The sequence below is a fragment of the Pinus tabuliformis genome, chromosome 5_1 (genome assembly GCF_031772625.1).
Source record: "Pinus tabuliformis cultivar Carrire ecotype Pingquan chromosome 5_1, CPIR1, whole genome shotgun sequence".
Taxonomy (NCBI): domain Eukaryota; kingdom Viridiplantae; phylum Streptophyta; class Pinopsida; order Pinales; family Pinaceae; genus Pinus; species Pinus tabuliformis.
In genome coordinates this window covers 10,113,688-10,130,369 of record NC_142305.1, presented here as the reverse complement: position 1 = coordinate 10,130,369, position 16,682 = coordinate 10,113,688, and the positions used below count along the sequence as shown (strand labels likewise).

The 16,682-nt window shown below is 39.0% G+C and overlaps 1 protein-coding gene across 4 annotated transcripts in view; it reads left to right on the top strand.

Moving 5' to 3' along the window:
- Positions 1-16,682, top strand: part of LAF3 (Amidohydrolase family) — a 320,467-nt gene that overhangs the window by 268,634 nt on the left and 35,151 nt on the right. For all 4 annotated transcript variants that reach the window (XM_089431667.1, XM_089431665.1, XM_089431666.1 and 1 more), the window contains 2 exons: positions 14,382-14,513; positions 14,778-14,893. In XM_089431667.1, the coding sequence (XP_089287793.1) occupies positions 14,382-14,513; positions 14,778-14,893 (248 nt within the window). The remainder of the gene's footprint in view (positions 1-14,381; positions 14,514-14,777; positions 14,894-16,682) is intronic.

Sequence of the window (16,682 nt, the reverse complement as noted above, 5' to 3'; positions counted from 1 at the left end):
ATACAATTCATTGGATGCCTAACTGGCTATCCGATGCAGAGAGAAACTGGGAAAAACAAATAGTGAGATGATCTCACCCTCTCACTAGAAGACCCGACTCTGATCTCGCTGGAAGTGAGCCTCTGCATCCCTTTTGCATCAGCCTCTGCACAAAACTACGTCAACCCCACGCAGTCTCTGTATCACCTCTGCTGGGATTGCGCTGCTGCTCCTTCTAATCCTCTGGTGGTTGGAAACTTCAGCTCTCAGCAAGCGGAATCAAGAAACTGAGCAAGAAAGAAATACACAACACATTACACTGTTTTTTTGGACAAAACTCCCCAGAAAAACCTAATGTGGGAAAACTGGTGCAGCAGCTGAGGGTTTTATTATTAAGCAGTAGCAATTATGAATACAATTCGTTGGATGCCTAACTGGCTATCCGATGCAGAGAGAAACTGGGAAAAACAAATAGTGAGATGATCTCACCCTCTCACTAGAAGACCCGGCTCTGATCTCGCTGGAAGTGAGCCTCTGCATCCCTTTTGCATCAGCCTCTGCGCAAAACTGCGTCAACCCCACGCAGTCTCTGTATCACCTCTGCTGGGACTGCGCTGCTGCTCCTTCTTATCCTCTGGTGGTTGGAAACTTCAGATCTCAGCTTCTCGATCTCACACCCTGGCTCCCGGCTTCTGAAACTCGATTTCCTCTCCAGGAATTTGATCTACCTCTTAGGCTTTGTGCTGCCACAACGTAGCTCTGTGTGGCCCAATGTCAGCTTCTCTGGACGTCGCTCTGCCCTCTCTGCCTTGTACTCTCTGGCCCAGGAAAAACTTCTCTCCGAATACTATCCCTTCCCCTCACTGCAAAAGATCACTTAGAATTCCTCTTCCGGCAACTATTGTGCTTCAAAAATTAGATCTTCTGATCTCCACTCGATGTGTCTTCCAAATGCCCATCAAGCCTCCTCTTATAATCCTTCTGTTGAGAACCAATGGCTCAGATCATTTTGGTTTGATCCTCATCTTCTTCTATAAGTTTCACCCATAGTTAGATTAATACCCTTTAATTATTTTAATTTCCTAAGTTTAGACTTAGGCACCAATTAAAAATAATTAATTATTTTAATAAATTGTCTCCTAGTGGAATTTCCCAAAGCGATTTCTGGGTATTGTGAAATACATTTGTCCAAGCCTCCCTGCAAATTTTGAGGCTTAGAGCACATCCAATGCTACCAAAAATCAACACGACCAAGGTGAAAACATAATTGATGGCTAAGATTAACAAGAACTCGATCCATGTCTTCTTCTAGAAGATTCCCACCATGACTTAATTAATACCTTTTAATTAATCAGTTTTCCTATGTTTCTACTAAGGCACCATTAAGAAAAGATTAATTATTTTAATTAAGTTGTCTGTAGGTGGAATTTCCTTAAACGATTTTTTGGTTTTGGAGAATACATGTATTCTAGCCTCTCTACCAAATTTAATGGCTAGAACACATTCGATGCTACAAAAATCAACACTCCCTCTTAGCGAGGAATGTGTTCTAGTACTGCAACCCACTGAAGCAACATCCTGTCTGTCTACCACCTCCTGTTACACTGCTGATGTCTTGCTGCTGCTGTCCACCAACTACTACACAACTCTGATAAACACTGCATTCGTGTTGCCGCTGGCCCTATTGAACTGCTGTCAACACTGCATCTACACTACAACTCCCTCTCCATCTGTTGCTACAGCAACTGCAACGGAGAAGCATCCAAAATACTAAACCAATTGTGGTCAGTGTGATGCATCTGTCATGTGATTCCTGATTGCTGATAGACTTTGCGCTGCCAATGAAGCCTCTGCGTTGCTACTGACTCTGCTCTGTGCCAACTGTACTATTGCCAACTCTGCATTGTGTTGTCCAACATTTGACCTGCTACTAGCTACTGCATCTGTCACTCTGGCACCTGACTGCACCAACTGCCATTGATCCATCCTGCTACTGCATGTTTTGGGCTCCCATAGCAAGGTATTGATTCATGAGGTGGACCTCCTCAAGAATCCTGCCCATCCAATGGCTATGTGGGGCTACAAAACCAAATCACCCCACCTTACTCCTAGAGGTATAGCTATCATCATCGCGAAATTTGATCTACTCATACTATTGTTACTGCTCTGCTGATGCTTCTACAGTGCTGTTGCAACTATTGCAATAATGAGTTTGATCTCCCCAAATCTTGAAGTACTAGATTCCATAGGGTTGCTCCCTCTGAAACTAGACTCTCTCTAAGTCTCGATCTCCCTATGGGAAATCTCTCTGCTCCTTCCTGGCAACTCGTATAGTCCTCTTGCACTGGTAACTGGACTGTGAGGGTCTGTGCTAGGAATCTCTTGGCTAGAATTGCACCTACATATTGTAACTAGGCAATTCACACTACCTATGTCACTACAACCAGTGTTGCGAACATCTCGATAACATCTCGATTTTATCTCGAAATCACAATCTTTTGGCCTAGCCGATGTTTGCCAATTTTTACAGATATTTTTATGTTATCTTAATTTTGCCGATGGTTGCCAAATTTTATTGATATTTTCCCAATTTTTTGGTTTTCAAGACCCTTGATGATTTTATCTCGATGTCGATGTTTGCAACATTGGTTGCAACTAGTTCTGTAACTATCTTTCGGGAACTGACTACAACTAGCTATGGAACTGTCATTTGAATGACTAGCTGCATCTACTGACACTGTGATCCTCTTCGTACTGATTCTGCTAGGCTCCTGTAGCAAGGATATTGATCCATGTGAGAAATCTGCAGCAACTGGATCTAATCTGCTGCTCTTCCATGGATCCTGCCCATCTGTGGCCATCTCAGCAAAAAGACGAATTCCTCCTCTTCTCCTCTACGTAGTTGTTGACTGGATCTATGAACTCACTGCTAGAGTGGGAAAATCTGCTGACAACTATTGCTGCTCTGCTAGGAAAAATCAAATTTTTGGGCTAGTGTGAAAATTCTATCACTGCAACCACTGATTTATTTTACCTACTATTTCTCAATAAGTTATTTACGAAAACCCTTTAGTAAACATTAAAATAAAATCTGCTGCAAATATCACACCATAATACAAAAACAAAAACATGCACAAGAATCAATACATCAACACAGATATTTTGGACATTTGTCCCCGGAAAAACCCAATGTGGGAAAACGGTGCAACAGAGGAGGATTTTATTATTCAGCAATTCTTCAGTATAACTGGGGGCCAAACTAGCTTACCCAACAGAGAAAAATTCTCTAGCACTTCTCCCAGTCTCAGCGTCAGGTTTGCTGGCCTTTGCATAACTCCCAGACCCTCTGCATCAGCTCCTGCCTTTGCGTCAGCACTGGGCCTCTCTACATCATCCACGCAGGCCCTCCAGTGACTGCGTAGTCTGCTGCCTCTCCAACCTCTGCGCTGGTCTTCTGGTGTTGTTCTTAACTCTCTGTTTCGTACCCGCTGCGTCTTGGTGCTCTCCAGACCACTAGTTTGAATTTCTTAGCTAACCCCGCTCCAGAAATTGAACTCACTGGTCTCCCTCAGTATATTCTCCAACTGACCCTCAAGCCTCTTCTTATACTTTTCCTGTTGGTCCTTCAACGACTGAGATTAAACCTCTGATCAACGGCTAAGATTAGATTTGGCTTGATCCAGGACTCTTGGAACCTTCTAACCTAGTTTTATATTAATACCCATTATTTTTTTTTTCTAAGTTTAGACTTAGGAACTCCATTAAAAATATTAATTATTTTAATATCTCCTAGACTGGCTAGAATCTGCCCAAACCATTTCTGGGTCTTGGAGATCTCATGTGCTTTAGCCTCTCCACCAATTTTCATGGCTAGAGCACATCCGATGCTACCCCAAATCAAAACTCCCTCTTAGCGAGGACTGTGCTCTAGTAATACTCCATTCTGAGCATTACTCTGACTATATGACATCGGTACCTGTGCTGATGCTATGCCTCCCCGCCCAACATCCTCTGCACTGCTGCATCCTGTACTGCTGCAAATGGCTTTGCTTCTGCCATTGCTACTTTCGTACAACAGCTCCCCCTGCATCCATGTTGCTGCTGGTCCTTTCTCCCAACACTGCATCTGCACTGCAACTCCCTTTGCATCCGTGCTGCTGTTGGTCCTTCTTCCCAACATTGCATCTGCACTGCAATCTCTTCTCGTCATGTTGCATTGTGCTACTGCTGACTGCTACTACACTGCAACATCACCCCCATTTTTGCTACTGAAATGGATTCTTTATCATCCCCATCTTTTCCCTGAAATAATCAAACTTTGTTCTTCCAAGGGCCTTGGTGAGGATGTCTGCCACCTGTTCTCCTGTAGGAGTGTAGCTCAACTGTACAACTCCTCGTTGGACACAGTCTCTGACAAAGTGACACCGGATATCAATATGCTTTGACTGATCGTGAAACACTGGATTCTCAGAGAGCTTGATGCAACTCTGATTATCACACATGATCCTGGTCACCTCCATCTTTCTTTTGAATAGGTTCACAAGCAGTTTTCTAAGCCATATGGCCTCGCATGAAGCTGTGCTTGCAACCATATATTCTGCCTCAACTGAGCTCAGAGATACATACTTCTGTTTCCTACTGCACCAGGAGGTCATTCCTGATCCAGTGTTGAAACAATACCTAGATAAGATAAGATAAGATAATTTTATTAATGTCCAACATATGACCATAATAGGTCAACGGGACCGTCGGTTACAATGATTACATCATGCCAAGTCGGTGGACCAAACAGACCCCCACTTAACATTTCTTTTAAAAAGCAGAAAATACATCTATGATCTAAGTAAATGTAAATGTAGAAGCTAGAAGCTCTCGGCTTCGAAATAAAGCACTACGATGAAGCAGAGAAGGAAAAGAAGAAGAAGAAGGGGGGAAGGAGTCTCCTGTCTAGTCCCTACTCCTAACATCCGAGGTCGAGAGAAGAAAACTGAGAGAAGCTTGTCAAAGTTCGCTGTCCTGTGGGCATACTGGGTTGTCGCTATTATTGCCTGAAAGTTCTAGGGCGCCTCCCAGGGGTGGATCCAATCCTGGATCGCTGGTGCAGTCTGGTGGGTCGGCCCCCCTGGGATCGCACTGATTTGGTCTCAGTGTCTGTGGGTCGGTCAATGGTTCTTTTGGTGCCCCGCGTTGATGGTAGCACCCTAAAGAAGTCTGTGATCTTCTGTGTGGTGTCCGATCTGGTGGGGGGCTGAAGAAAACGGGCCCGAAATCTGAAGACCTCCTGGAGATAAAGTACAAGGCATCTCGGATCAACATATCTGAGGAAGTTGGTCAAAGTTTGAGAGGACCTTAAGAGACAGTGGAAACGATCTCGAATCTCGTAGTATGCAGGGGATCCGAAGATGAAGTGTGTCTCTATCTCTATCTCCTGTAAGTGACAGAGCTGGCAAATCCTATCTGCCCTATCGATGTGGTGATCTATTTCCACCCGGAGTCTGTGAGACCCAACTCTGAGCTACCTGAGGGGGATTCTAAGGGCATGCATCCAATGCTGGAATGTGTACTGGGGTCTGATGATGAGCCCATCCCTGATCTCCAGGCAATGCTCCGCGTAGAAGGCCATTTTTGGACGCAACCCATTGGGAGGATTGGTCCATGTAGTCTGAATGTATCATCTGTAAATATCCTCCTTAATGATTCTATTCAGCTCTTGCTAGAGGTACTTTTCTCATCTACTGAACTTCTAGCCCAATCTGCATCAGTGAATCCACTCAATCTAATATCCTTACACCTGATGTACATGAGTCTATAATCGATTGTTCCCTGTATATATTTGAGAACATGTTTGGCTGTTGCTTAGTGCGACCTCTTCGGCTCCTCCATGCACTGACTAACGCTGTTGACAACATAACAAATGTCCGACCTGGTATTGACCAGATACATCAGGGACCCTATTAGCTGCTTGTATAAGGTGGGATCAACATCCTTGTCTTCTGATGCATCAACTTTCTTCCAGTTGGTGATCATTGGAGTAGCCATGGGTCTACAATCCTCCATCCTGAATCTCTTCAGAATTTCTGTAGCATATCTCCCTTGTCCAAGTAAGATCTCCCCCTTCTGTTGCCATACTTCCAACCCCAGGAAATAATGCATCTGTCCCAAATCCTTCATGTCAAATTATGTGGCTAGATTCTTCTTGCAGTCCTCGATGAACTTGGATGATCCTGTTAGAAGAGATCATCCACATATAATATGAGGATTAGAGGCTCATTTTCTACAACCAGATAGTAGAGATTTGGATTTGTGTCACTCTTTGAAAAATCCCATCTTCTGCAAGTAGCCATCAATTCAACCATACCATGCTCTAGGTGTCTGTTTCAACCCATACAAGGCTTTCTTCAATCTACATACAAGAGACTTCTTCTCATGTGTCTCAAAGCCTTCTGGTTGTTCAATGTATACCTCCTCTTCTATCACCCCGTTCAGAAATGTCATTTTAACATCCATCTGATGAATCTCCCATCCCATCTGTGCTGTAAGAGATATCACGGTTCTAATAGATGTATGCCTGGCTACTGGGGCGAAGGTCTCTTCGTAATCAATTCCTTCCTTCTCAGCATACCCCTTAGCCACGAACTTGGCTTTGTATTTTTCCACACCACTGTTTGCAGCGTATTTAATCTTGTAGATCCATCTCGAACCTACCATTGATCTGTCTTGAGGCCTTGGCACTACCTCCCAAACATCGTTCACCATTATGGAGTTGTACTCCTCTACCATTGCATCCAACCAAACCTGATGTTGAGCAGCCTCTTGAAAACTGGTAGGCTCCCCCATCCTGAGCAAGTAATGCCTAATATCTATCTGGCTTTTTTTGCTCCCTCTTATTGTTCCTTGGTGCACTAATGAAATCCTCTGCGTCTCACAGAATCTGACGAAGTCCCCTGTTCGTTCTTCCTCTGCCAGCAGGTGCTTCTGTTAGCTGCTCCTCCTCCTGTGATTCTTCTTGATCCGAGGAAGAATTCTTTACTTCCGTTGGTTGAAGAGGTTTGACCAACGGCTCCTCTTTTGACTGCTCCTAGGAAGGCATTTCTTGAGATTTTTTAAAAGCCCTGTCCTCCATGAACCTCACATCTTGTCAAACTACTACCTTCCTGCTCCTTGGAAGATAGATTTTGTATGCCTTAGCGTTCTCGCTGTATCCCACTAGATATCCTTTCTCTGCAGTTTGATCCAGCTTCTTCCTCTTTTCCTCGGGTATGCGGCAATATGCTAAGCTCCCAAATATCCTGAAATGACTGACTTCAAGCGTCTTCCCTGTGAAGACTTTCTCTGGAGTAATCTTGCCCAATGCTCGATGAGGAGTTCTATTTTGAACATAGACTGTCGTGTTGCATGCTTCTATCCTAATCATACATCATGGCCCTAGCTGCTTCTACGATAGTCCTGTTCTTCCTTTCTGCTACTCCATTCTTCTTCGGATTGTAAGGAGTTGTCCACTCTCTTCTGATGCCCTCCTTAGCACAAAAATCAGTGAAGTCCTTATCGACATACTCTCCACCATTATTTGAACGCAAAACCTTTATTTTCTTCCCAGTCAGATAAAACTTCGTGCTTGGTTTTCAGAAAATAAATCGAGGTTTTCCTTGAGTGGTCATCAATGAAGGTGAGGAAGTACTCGGCACCACTAAGAGCTTTAATGGACATAAGTCCACAGATATCTAAGTATATCAATCCTAGTACACTCTTGGCCCTGTTTTTACTTCTAGGAAATGCTGCTTTAACATACTTTCCCAGAGCACATCCTCTGCATACATCATCTTGTTCCGTACTAAGATCCAGAACCCCTGTTACAGTGTTTCTGAGAATTCTCAGAGCTCCATGGTGCAAATGTCCCATTCTTTTGTGCCATAGTTCATTCAAATCCTTGTCTCCATGACTGCCTATTAGTGCCATTGGTGATTCTAGTTGTAGTCTGTACAACCTGTTACTTTTGATCCCAATCTGCACTTTAGTTTCTTCTATTTGTTAACTAACTAAAAAAATTATTTAAATTGTAATAGCAACAACACTAACAAAACAATTTAATAGTTATCAATTGTGCAAATTATATATATCCATAAAATAGGAGAATATTAAATTAAGATAAGTATCATTAACAACATTAAGTTCTAATTATTATATGAAAAATAATAAAAAGAAAGTTCAATTAATAATACATACAAGTTTCAGTTAGAAAACAAAAATTTGTAAGCTTGCAACATTAAATATTAATGTCAATATTAAAAATTAAACATTAACAATCTTGTAATCAACAAAAACTAATTAGTTATGAAGATAACAATTAGTTAGTTGACCATCATTAATAACATGAGGTCATAACATTTAATTTTAACTTTAATCATTTAATCAACAACTAAAAATACAATTATCAAAAAAGTCTAAAAATCATCAATAAAAATAAAAAATTAATAATAAAATCAAATAATTAAACTAAATCTATTTCATAGCATTATCAAACTTGTCGGCCCCATGCTTTCCCATCCCAACCTTGTCCTCTATTTATTACCCCATTAATCTCTGACTTATTCACTCATCAAATCCTAATGATGAACCACAGAGGTTGGTTCGAAATGTCGATTACAAAAAGCATGAATGCGATGAATCCGGAAGATATCACCACACAAAATACAATATTGTGGAAGAAATAAAAACACTGGAAGAATAGATGCACACATAATAAACACTGCTATTTTTGGACCAATGTCCCCAAAAAAAACCAACTTGGGAAAACCAGTGCAACAATTGAGGGTTTGATTATTATGTAGTAGTAAATCTAAGTACAAATCTATGGAAGCTCGAATCTAGCGTTCCATACAAAGAAAATAACTGGCAAACGTCTAGTGAGAAAAATCTCACTTCCACTGATGATCTGACACTGACCTTAGCTTAAGATGAGCTGCCCCTTGCTGCATCTGCGTCAGCCTAATGGGACCAGCGTCTCTCTCACTGTGCGGATCAACTGCTGCTCCGGAAAATCGATCTTTTGTCTCTCCAAGCTCCCACTCTGGCTCCTTCCTCTGAAACTCGATTTCTCCTCGGCAATTATGGATCTCCCTTTGAAGCTTTGCGTTGTCTCTCTGCAATGTGTTAGCCTCTCTGTGGAGTACGTTGTCTCTCTGCTATGCACTCACCAGACTGGAAAACTTCCTTTCGGCCTTACTATCCCTGCCCCTCTCTCATTGCTTCGAAACTATTGAATCACCTCCAACAACTCACAGCTGCTACTCTGGAGTTCGATTTCCCAACAATATTGACTTCCTGGTGGCTCCAAGTGTGTTCTCCAACCCCCATCAAATTTCTTCTTATAATCTCTTGTTGAGACATCAGCGGCCAAGATTAAAACATAATCATTGGCTAAGATTAACTAGAACTCGATCCATGTCTTCTTCTAGAAGATTCTCACCATCACTTAATTAATACCCTTTAATTAATCAATTTTCCTAAGTTTAGACTTAGGCACCATTAAAAAAAGATTAATTATTTTCATTAAGTCATCCCTAGGTGGAATTTTCAGAAACGATTTCTGGGTTTTGGAGAATACATGTATTCTAGCCTGTCCACCAAATTTCGTGGCTAGAACACATCCGATGCTACAAAAATCAACAAAGACTTGGATCCATTTCGAGTTAATCTTAGCCATTGATTATGTTTTAATCTTGGTCGTTGAAGCCTCAACGAGAGATTATAAGAAGAAATTCGATGGGGGTTGGAGAACACATTTGAGAGACAAGGAATTCGATTTCGTTGGGAAATCAAACTCCAGAGTAGCAATAGTCAGTTGTCGGAGGTGGTTCAATGAAGTCGAAGCAATGAGAGAGGGGCAAGGATAGTAAGGCTGGAAAGAAGTTTCTCCAATCCGGTGAGTGCATAGCAGAGAGTGCCGCAGAGAGGCAGCGTAGAGCTTCAGAGGGAGATCCATATTTTGCTGAGGAGAAGTCAAAATTCAGTGCCAAAAGCTGGAGTGGGAGCCCGAAGGCTAGGAGGATCGATTTTCCAAATAGCCATTGATCAGTTAGTGAGACAGACGTTGGTTCGAGTTGTGGGATGCAGATCTGCGTAGGCTGACGCAGTGACTGCACAAAGGCAACAAGGGGTAGCTCATCTTGAGCCAAGGTCAGTGTCGGATCACCGATGGGAGTGAGATTTTTCTCACTAGATCTCTTGTCAGTTATTTCTCTGTATGGAAAGCTAGATTTGAGCTTCCATAGATTTTTACTCAGATTTACTACTACATAATAAATAAAACCCTCAGTTGCTGCACCGGTTTTCCCAAGTTGGGTTTTTCCAGGGACATTGGTCCAAAAATAACAGTGTTATTTATGTTTGTAATTCTATTCTTCCAGAATTATTTTTCTTCCGTAGTATTGTATTTGTGAAGGTTGCAGCGTATTAGTTTCGATATTTACCGCAGGATGCGGTAAATAATTTGTTCAGTTAATTAACAAATTGAAGAAACTAAATTAGTTGCTGTAGTAGGATTTAGGATTTCTGAATTTTCACACCCAAAACACTAATTGAAAGCACATGATTGTGAAATGGTTAAAGCACTTGCTGATAGATGATCCATCTTCCTTCAAGAAGGAATGCTGAATGGTAGAGAATGGCATAGAGAAATCTGACCAGAGTGAAGTCGAGGATCTTGGCATCATGTCATGTGTTGATTGGCTGGCTAGCTATCTCAGGAGGAGAAAATTTCTATCCTATGGGTTACTCACTTTTTGGTGGGTAACAGGCCTCATTCATCACCTTGAGCCATTCTTATAGAATATCCTTTTGATGAGCTTTCTAGGGAAGCCTCCCTTATGGTGCAAACACCACTGAATATCTGGCAAAAGGCTACTAAGGTGGCAATGGTAGCTGATCCCTTTTTGTGCTAAGGTCTAGATGTGTCTAGTGATGCTTTGCACTAGGCCTGCTAGATTTTGCGGCAACAGGGCCTTGGTATTATTGTTCTCGTAATCAATCTTGCAACACTTGTTTGCTAATTTTCATGTTTCCAATTAATTGAAGAGTAGATGCTGAAATAAATTCTTGGCATGGAAAAATTGCCATTTTTATAAAAAAATAGGCGCTATGAATGTTTGGAACAAATTGTGAGTCTGCAGATCTTTTCTTATTTTTGAAAAATCACCTACCAGGGCGATTTTCTCAGCATAAACTTAGAAATTGAGGCTCTGTTGCCTATATTCATTCTTTTTTGTTTGAAGGAGGGAGAACTTACCTTTTGTGTGTTGCTAGAGAGGAAAGCTGGTGTTACATAGATAAATTCATGGATTTTAATTTATCTGGAAAAAAGCAAGTTGTATACTTTTTTTATTGTTTGCTGATATTTTCCAATTTCAGAGCTTTTCCTTGGTCAATGATTTGGAACATTAGACTGTAACGAATAAAATATATATAAATAATGGAAAATAATGTGAATGATAATAAGCATAAATAATGATTAGTTAATTAGTAATTCGGTTGAAAAGGCATGTTTAAATGAGACATGACTCTTCGTGAAGAGACACTTGCCAAATATAAAAGCAAGCCTCTCATTCTCATTGTAAATCATAATCATTCTTATTCATATATTTAATATAATATTTATATCCTCAATGGATAACTTCATATTCCAAATCTTCTAGAGTAATTAATTTATAGAAGAAACTTTGTTCGATTCATTTGGTATCAGAGGAGTCGATCCTCTGGCCGCTCCACCGTTGCACAAAGTCGTGTTCTTCGATCTAGGTATTTGACCGTCAAATTCATCAACATTGTTGTCGTTGAAGTGTTTCGCCACAAGAATTTGGAGATTCTCCATTCCACCATGAGGCCTTTGGCCATTTAAAAAAAAAAATTACAAGGATTACAAAAAAAAAATACGGAAAACCTAATATATATATATATATATATATATATATATATATATATATAAGAAAAGGAAAAAAAAATAGAATAAAAAAAAAGAGAGAGAGAGGAGAAAAAAAGGTTTTATATAAAAAAAATTATATTTAAAATAGAGAAAAAAAGAGTCAAGATAAAGAGAATATTAATAAATAAAAAAATCAATATATATCGGAAGAATATATATATATATATATATATATATATATATATAATGAAAATAAAAACAGAAACAAAACAACAAAAATCAAAACCTTACCTTGTCGTTATCGCATCCAATAAAAAAAAAAGAGGAAAATATTTGGAAACATATATATCTATATATATATATATATATAGAAAAGGTATTTATCATATATATATATATAGCATTAATTAATTAAAAATAAATAAATAAATAAATTTATACAAAAAAAGGGGAAGATTAAAAAAATATATATATAAAGGTGAATTCCGAGATTCAAATAAGTAACAAAGTTTTGAAGTTTTATAAAAGGAATTACTTAAAAAAAAAAAATCCCAAGTTCATCTTAACAAAGTAAAGAAGTCAACCATTGACGATAAAGAAATTGAGTGTAGTTCAGAAATGAAAGAGGGAAGATTTTCTAAAACTTTTAGTAAATGTGTTGATACACTATTTAAAATCAAAGCATCACTCGCAGGAAGAGATATCATAATCTCTATCAGTCCTACTGAAAAAAGTAATTATGTTAGTCCTAAATGTGCTAACCAATTGATGATTCCTGAATCAAATATAGTTGAAACGAATATTTTTGGTGAATATGACATAAGCAATCTACACCTAAGTATTGGAGATTACACTTTTACCTCGCAATTCAGCGTGAAAACCTTATTTTTTGACGATAGTGACATTGTTTTGGGATCACCTTGGATGGAAACTCTAGGATCTGTTATCTTAAATACGAAAAAAAAGAAGAAGTTTTTAACATTTTCTTACAAGAAGAAGAAAATAACACTCCAAGATATTACGCTGAAACCAAATTCAGTAACACCAGAAGATATATCAGATATTTCAAAAGTAATTTCTCAGGAAAGTAAAAAAGTATTACAATATATGCAAAATGAAATTGACAAAATCATTGTTGACAAAAATGAAGAAGTTTCTCAACTTAAAAACCATAGTGAAAAATTACGGACGCAAATTAAGAAACTTAAGAAGGATAAGACATCATTAGAAAACAAGGTACAACAACTTATCGAGAAGGAAGCATCAAATGTAGGAATTCAAGTTGATGACAAAACAACGAATACCGATCCAGTGAATATCACAACTCAAGAAGAAGACAAGAAAGTTGAGGAAAATACAAACTTAGAAGTTGCAATTCAGACAGTGAACATCCCCAGTGAATGTTCCATAACCAACTTAACAACATCTTCGCCAGAAGAAAATCTAAAAATTGCCACATGCCCAATAAGGGAAAGTAAAGTCCCATATCGGCATCCGAATCACGAGAGTAGAAAAATCAACCAAGCTACGTATCGGGACCATTCAGACCAGAAACAACAAATTGGCGTTTTAGAGAATAATGACATAAATTCAATCTCGCCTTATGCTGACAAGTCATTACAAAATTCCAGTGATTAGAATATTCCACAGAAGATTAATCTGGGATGGTTTGATCCCTTCTCAGTGCGACAATTTTGTTTGTCACTTAGAAGATCATATCAGCTTGTATCAACGAAGATGATTGTCCCAAGAAAGAAAGTCATTTGAAGCCGAAAAAAGAGATCAAGCCTTTTTCATCGACAAGCGTTGAGGACAAAGCTTTTTGAGGAAGAAGGCAATGTAACGAATAAAATATATATAAATAATGGAAAATAATGTAAATGATAATAAGCATAAATAATGATTAGTTAATTAGTAATTAGGTTGAAGAGGCATGTCTAAATGAGACATGACTCTTCGTGAAGAGACACTTGCTAGATATAAAAGCAAGCCTCTCGTTCTAATTGTAAATCATAATCATTCTTAATCTTATTCATATTTTCTAATATATATTCTTGTATCTCAAATGGAGATCTTTATATTCCAAGGCTTCTGAAGTAATTAATTTATAGAAGGAACTTTGTTCGCTTCACAGACAAGCCATACTGCTTGCAATATTTCCCTTGCAATTGTCTATCTTTACCGACCTTTGATATTTTCTTTGATTATGTTGATATATTTAAACAATGCTATTGATATACTTACTCTTGCTTTACGTTAGAGACCACCTTTCATGGATTGCCATGTACTTACAAGTTCTAAGTGTTGTGGTGGTTTCTATATTGCAGTGTAGTGTTTCTTCCATCATCAATGTAAGCTTGAGATGAACAGCTTAAATATGGGTTTTATATTGGTGACTTAGAAGTGATTTGAGTAGATTTTTGATCTTATGGAGCATGCCTAAAGAAAATTTCCTAACATACTGAATGTTTTCTTTCACTATCAGCCAGCACACCTTTTAGATGATGCAGTTTCTGCTACCAAAAAGCTTGGAGAAAAGCGGGCTCTGCAAGAGTCCTATTTATTCCGTTCACTTCTTTCAAGCAATACTCAACTTGCATTTGGGTCAGATTGGCCGGTAAATATTCCAAAACTGTTGTTTAATTCCCTTGTGCATAAGAGCATTCCAATGCTTTCCATACTAATTTCAGTCATTAAAATAAGTATGTCTAAACATGTATATTATTATATTACCAATGTAGTTGGAGCACACCTTTTTCGATGCAGTATCAGTGATCTCAATAGAATTCATAAGATTGTTATGCATACAAGTGCATTACAGATCAAGTTGGTATAATGGATGTATAAAGATACCAGTTTGTATTGAACTCTTTCCTCTCAGGTTGCAGATCTTAATCCTTTAAAAGGAATAGAAGCAGCCACAAAAAGAATGGCTTCTGATTGGCAGAGACCATGGATTGAATCTGAATGCATCACAATGGATGCTGCACTATATGCGTAAGAGCTTTTTTCCCCTTTCATAATACAATTTCAGTTCCCTAAGTTCTATGTTTGAAAGGGTGGAACATTGTCCAATTTATAGTTTTATATTATTCCATAATGTCTTCTCCACAAGCAATGAAGCATGGTGAGGTTGGTAATTCAAATTAATTGTACCATAATGAATATTTATTTACACACACACACTCACATTGTACACACTTATACATGTTTGTGGAAAATAATTTTCAGTGTTGATATATAATGGTCATTATTTATTGTAGTTTGACTGTGACAAGTATGCATATCAGGTGTCAAGCTAGGATGTTGAAAAGTTATTAGGAAGTGTTAGCACAAAAATTTACCCTTTTGGAAAGTGAAAATTTGGTAGATCTGTAATAGAAAATTCCAGTGCGACATCTAGAAAAATTCACCTTATTGTGTCACTCTTAAACTTAAAGAGAACACGAGAGACAAGTGAGAGAATATAGATGAGCAAGAGATGTATTAGTTTTTAATGTATATCAAATTACATAAGATGGTGTCATATATAGTTAGGAAATTCCGTTACTCTCATTAGAAAACTGTCACCTAATTAATAACTATTTACCTAATCAATAATTAGATATGTAGCCTATTTACCTAACTATTTGTGTTTTTTTGGCTAAGTCGGCCCTTAAACTGGGTTTTTTGCTTGGTTCAACCTGGTTGCCTAAAGAACTGGCCGTTTTGACAGACTTCCAGTTCATGCTGACTGGTTTTTAAAACTATGACTCCATCATACTCAGTCTCTTTGACCATGGCCCTCAGCCATGAAGTCTTTTCTCCTTTGTTCCATCATTATTCACATGGCACCTATCAATTGAAAGGTGGACCAAGGACATGTCACTTCCCCTTGGGGGTTGAGAACACCTAATAAGATTGTCTATTAACCACTCCTACCTAGGGAGGTAACACCATTGTGTGACTAAGCCCCAAATCTTGGAAGAGGAGCCTTATATGTGTTGGAAAAAGTAACTGTGTTCAGTCTTCAATAATGTACTTGAGTCATTATGTAATGTACTTGTCAAAAGAATAAAGAAAAGAATTTTTATTATTATTGTTGTGACTTATCAAAGCATGGGTTTCATGCTTGAGTGACCATGTTTTAGGTCAAGTCCCCATTGAGGACTTTTAGGATTTATTCTCAGTCTATAGAGTTATTGTACATTTAAAGAGACCCTCCTTGGGCTTTTGAATCATGTAAAAAGGTTAAGTATTGAGTCAAATATGAATTATGTAACCTCCACACCATGTCAGCCTAAGAGAAGATCAAGTCGGCCTAAGGACCCTATTTGACCCCACAAGAAGCCTATAAAAAGAAGCACATCAAATTAATTTGGAGCATCACTTCTCATCAAGTTCGAATTCTCTCTACTGGGTAGAAGTGCAAAAATCTTGTTGTTGGGTAGAAGTGTGAAGTGGGTAGCTGGGAAAGTCTATTGCCGGGAAGCCAAAGTGAATGTGAGTTTGGGTGAGTCTAAGGAGTCAAGGAAAATCAAAATTTTGGTGGTGGTCTCTCTCTGTTTCATGCTCTGGATTGGGATATCGAAGTCTTCCAAGTTGAACTGCTGCCAGAAGCTATTAGCTGCTGCAAGTTGCTGCATAGTCGAAGTTGTTGGGAAGAGGTCAATCTTCTACAGGCTGACTTGGTGTGGAGGGAAGGTCTGGTCAAGGTCTAGGGTGAAGAGTCTCAAAGAATACTATTGAAAGGAAGAATTACTTTGAATGGGTTTTCCCCTCGAGGGGGGTTTTGCCCTGACATGTG